The sequence below is a fragment of the Anoplophora glabripennis genome, unplaced genomic scaffold, assembly GCF_000390285.2.
Source record: "Anoplophora glabripennis isolate ALB-LARVAE unplaced genomic scaffold, Agla_2.0 scaffold155, whole genome shotgun sequence".
Taxonomy (NCBI): Eukaryota; Metazoa; Arthropoda; class Insecta; order Coleoptera; family Cerambycidae; genus Anoplophora; species Anoplophora glabripennis.
The window spans coordinates 250,607-255,574 of NW_019416721.1; the positions used below are offsets into that span (position 1 = coordinate 250,607).

At 34.5% G+C, this 4,968-nt stretch overlaps 1 protein-coding gene across 1 annotated transcript in view; it reads right to left on the reverse strand.

Moving 5' to 3' along the window:
• LOC108915157 (probable cytochrome P450 6a14) overlaps nt 1-4,279 on the reverse strand; it is a 6,880-nt gene extending 2,601 nt beyond the window's left edge. Inside the window, exons 1-5 of the mRNA XM_023455313.1 lie at nt 4,058-4,279; nt 3,593-3,736; nt 2,422-2,607; nt 1,761-2,093; nt 1,307-1,549 (exon numbers count right to left, since the gene is read on the reverse strand). Of these exons, the coding sequence (XP_023311081.1) occupies nt 1,307-1,549; nt 1,761-2,093; nt 2,422-2,607; nt 3,593-3,736; nt 4,058-4,277 (1,126 nt within the window). The 5' untranslated portion in view covers nt 4,278-4,279. The remainder of the gene's footprint in view (nt 1-1,306; nt 1,550-1,760; nt 2,094-2,421; nt 2,608-3,592; nt 3,737-4,057) is intronic.
• Nucleotides 4,280-4,968: the final 689 nt, after the last annotated feature.

Sequence of the window (4,968 nt, forward strand, 5' to 3'; positions counted from 1 at the left end):
CTTTAATGTAAAGGGCAAAAAGTTAACTTTAATTTCACAACCAATTAAACCAATAAGAATATTATTAGAGTAGTATATTTTTTTATCTTTTATAAATATAATAAATAAGCACTATTATATAATATTTCAAGTATAAGTTTAAAAAATTGCAGAAAAATTATATATTTTAGTTAATGTAAATAATTTTAGTAATGTAAATAGGTATTAAATAAAATGTTTGAAATATCTGTAATTTTTAAAGGAAACTACTTTCTAAAAATCAATATTGTGTACTGTCAAACCTAGTCCAATGTGTAGGTATACGTATACTAATAATTTTTTTATTAAATGATTAATACCTATGATTTTCAACTCAGATGTGCCTAATACATAAAATGGTATCATGTACAAATTAATAAATTGAAAATTAATCATAATAATGCATAATATTTTGTTCCTTCAATTGATATAAATATATTAACTTGTTTAAAGAATAGTACCCAAGTTTTATTTAATTTATATTCGATACCCTCTGTACGTATTTGGGCACGCCACTGAAGTGTATTGTTTACTGCACCTCTAGCAGCTATTTTTGTTTTTCCAACTCACTCTATTTTCTATCTGTTGCTATTGACTACAAATGAATGTTATTTAGTGCTTAGGGCCTCTCTATGTTTACTTATTCCTCTGAGAGTAATACTAAAAGAAGGTTAGGTTACATTGTCAAAAAATTTGTGCAGTCAACTGATTTTGTATTTGTATTGAATTCATTATTCACTTAATTATTAAATATTAAGCATCGTCCATCGACCCATCAGTGTTACAAAGTGTAAGATTCCAGACAAAAGTTTTAATTTTGTAATTCCACGATAGTGACAGTGTAATTTTTATAAAGAAACAAAAAATAAGAATAGCGTGCCGATTACAATAAAAGCGAGATTCTTATTTCTTACTTTGCTTAATTTTCGAGTTTGTGCACAGACTAGTTTTACAATGAACTGAGAAAAAAATGCATTTACAATTTCCGAACGTGTCGTTCCGAATATGGTGTTAGTGTATGGTGCAGCCGGAGAAAATGCGCTCGCGGCGACTAAGTTGTACCGGGAACGATGGCCACAACGTCACCCCCACGCGCAAATACAATCCTACAGTGCGTTCAGCGGCTGCGAGATACGGGAAGTGTTATCCCTCGAGGAGAAGGACGTGGTCAGCAAGTGAACTTGAAATGCGTTTTTGCAGATGGTTTTTACGGCAATGTGCCGAACAAGTAGACTTTTTTTTATAGATTATACACGCCACACCCTGTATTCGACGTGGGAATACGTACCATCTATCACCTGACTCATGTATTTCATCTCATTCAGCGAATCGTACGTGATTTTTCCGTCGTGTTTCGACAAGACGGTGAGAATTTCTTCACGGAGCCGGTCCTGAATCTCTGGATGCATAGCCATCTCGAAAAGGGCGAAGGTCAAAGTTGTGCCGCTGGTTTCTGAACCGGCCACGAAGAAGATGAAGGTCTGTGCTGCGATTTCGTCCATTGTCAAACTTGGCACCTCATCGGAATGTCCTGGAAATATAAATTATAATACATAAACTAAGGAATTTTACTAGGCTCCTTGTTGTTCATAAAAATTATTCCTAAAGAAGAAATTCCATCCTAGAGAATCTAGGTTTATGAACAAACTGAAAGATCAGATCTGTTGACGTTATATTTTTCATTAATCTCTTCTCTTCTCTTCTCTTCTCTTCTCTTCTCTTGCTAAAACTCATATACCCACCATTGAATTGGTCTATCGACCCATATTTTCCATTCCTGATGTCAATGAGCTGTTGCATGAAGTCCTTCCTCATGTAGTTGTTTGCTTCTCGATAAGCCACTGTGCTATCCACTAGATCTATGAAGAAGTCTCCGATTTCTTTCTTGACCATTCGAATTTTGAGCAATCTGGACAGCACGGGGAAGTTGTCTACGAACAGCCACAGAACGGCGTCCAGTTTGGAGGAAAAGAAGAACTTGTTAGTGACCTCCTTGAACTTGGTGTTGGGGTCCTTGAAACTGTTGCAGTCTATGCCGAAGGCACACGAGCCTATGACGTCGGTGGAGAAGCATTCTGGAACGGAAGGCATGTTTTTACCTATGTTTTGAATTCTACACAATGTCTCAGAAACATTGCTGGCTCACAGAAAAAAGTAATGAGTCTAACGTTAATGACCATTCATTCAAAGACTCGCAAGCATAGTAGTTACCGATTCTGATTATGAAAACAAAGTGGTTTTTCGAAACATTAACCATAAATGTACGTGATATAGTGATGTATATTCTGTCTTTTCCTTTTAATGAGAGGTTTTTTTTTAAGACAAAAGCAGTTGGGTGAAAATAATCCCTAACTTTGGAGTAAGAGATTGTTTACTATAGACTTGTGACTGTCGTATGCTTACGCATGACGTTTTTGGCATCGAGGGGATCCGATCCTAAATAGTTTTCCTGAAGGTGTTCCTCAAGGGCCAGTCCGCAATCTACTACGGTCTGGAACATGCTCTTTAACTTGCCAGAGGAGAAAGCTGGAGTCAGTTTGGTTCTGAGGTTTTTCCATTTCTTGCCAGATAGAGAGAACAAGTTGCAACCTGTGGAAAGAATACGTAATATAAAGACGGACGCATACCGTCAGCAAAAAAGTCAAGCACGTTTCTCCTCATAAATTGTTACTACTTTTGGTCTACTTTTGGTAACTCTTGGTGTAATTGGATGCGATAAGGATGTGCTGTACTGTACTTTTGTAAAAGTCTATCTATCGACGTTGTACTAATACAATTGCAAGGCCTTCTTAACGCTGTTACATAGCTACTTTTTCGGACTTTTAGAAAAAAACCTGATTTTTCTAGAAAACTGTTAGAGATAAGTATAGACAACCTAATATGAGTTGAAAGAGCATTCAATTTTGCATTCACCCATGACAATTAATATGGGTCATTCCATTTGAAAAAAAAGTTTTTCAACTCGTAAGATTATTAAATGTAAGTCTTAGTATTTCCCAGTCTGAATAACGTACACGTTTTGCTCGTGGATGATAAGAATAGTAATTTTTGTCAAAACAAACTGTGAAAACTGCAGGTTTGTAACGTTTACGGTTTAGATACTATCTAGCCTCATTTAAAGAGCTGAAATCGTGTTTTTTTTTTCAAAAACAACTGATTATCTCGAAAACAATAAATTTTAAACACCATGCACATTTAATAAACTCCACATTAGAAAAAAAGTTATATCTAGATTTGACAACTTTTGACTGCTTTTAATACGTCTTTAGAAGGTTGTTCCCTTTAGTAATTAGTCTGGCTACTAAGTAAATAAATAAATAAATGACCAAATAAACAAACAAATAAACAAATTGATAAAGAAATAAATAAACGAACGAAAGTCAGGGGATTTTTTAAAGAAAGCTCTGTGCATTATTACCATAATTTTTATGAGTAGATTCGCCCACTAAAATATTTACTTATAATTTCTGTAATTTATTTTATTTCGACGTTCTTTGTGTTTAAATCACACTGTATCATCTAAAGACGTTCGGAATTTCTGTAGTGTTGTTTTTGGTTGTTAAAGTCACCTCACCTACTGGGTCGTCGACTTCGTTGGTGTAAGTGCCTCTGCTGTTAAAGTATTGGAAATCCGACGCCAGAATACGTTTCACCAGGTCTATATCCACCACCAGGAATACAGGGGAGAGTAACATATACAACCCGCAATACTTCCAGTCTGAAAACAGGAACAACTTAGCAGAGATGACGGATTTAGGCAACGGCTGTGGTTAGAGAAAGCAGAGAGCTTTAAAAAAGTCAGCAGTTGTTTGTACATTTCTTAAAAGACTGCAAATTGGCTTTCACTTTATTCCGAAGCTAGTTTGGTGGGAAAATGGGAAAAATATGATATTAATTCCCAAAATTTGTTGGTGGGTAGGGGTAGGTTACAATTCAGTATTTACTTTACTTCACAAAGTTGAAAAGATATAAAAACTTTTCTGTCTCTTGCATTTTTTCATGCACCGTCTCTATCAAAACTCCCTGTACAATAACTTACCTTTAGACTTCACTTTTTCGTAAATCTTAGCAATGTTCACATCCCTGTTCTCCAGCAATATGTTGCCTATGCTTCCGAACGGTATGGACGGTTCGAGATAAGGAACATTTTTTCTCTTCCAGTATTGATATCTCCATCTGAAACAAGCCAAAGCCACCACCAATATTGCCACAACCAAACAGAATGCGTTCACCAATATTCGCTGTATACAGTCGATCATAATGATGGGGAATAATTGGATAGATGTTTTGGTAAACACCTTTTATATTTAAGATTAGGCTCATTAAAAACTTTGTTAAAATACGCTTTTAACGATCTAGAAAAAGAAAGGTTAAGAGCAGTTATTGTGTGTCTAATTATATGTGCAATAATGACAGACATAAGTTATGCGATTTTCATTTGTTTTGAAGTTATAGCGTAATTATTTTAACTATTTTAAATCAGAGTATGTCATGTTCCAAGTTCAAAAGTAGGACATTTGTTAGTGTCATTTTATGTTGTAATAGTTTAGCATTTCTTACAAGTTTATACTATCAAACTGTTACAAAATGCCAAAACTTATTCAAATTTAGAGTATGCAAATACAGTGTTTGTTTATGATTTTTGTAATGGGAAAGCTAATGTTGTTGTTGAAGAATATCGTCAACCCATTATGTACAAACTCGCAAAACTGTTAAATATTGAACCAATTTGACAAACATTTTATTATTCGGTACTTATAAATCGGGATAATCCATCTGATATCGTCTTCTTGCAACAGCATCGTTTTGTCCTGACAAAGAGTAAGTGCTAACAATACTAACTCTTTCTTGATTGTTTTTTTCATAATATAATACATAGAAAGGTGTGAATGAAAACATAATTACACTCTACCGTCACTAAACAAATAAAATAAATTAAACTATTAAATG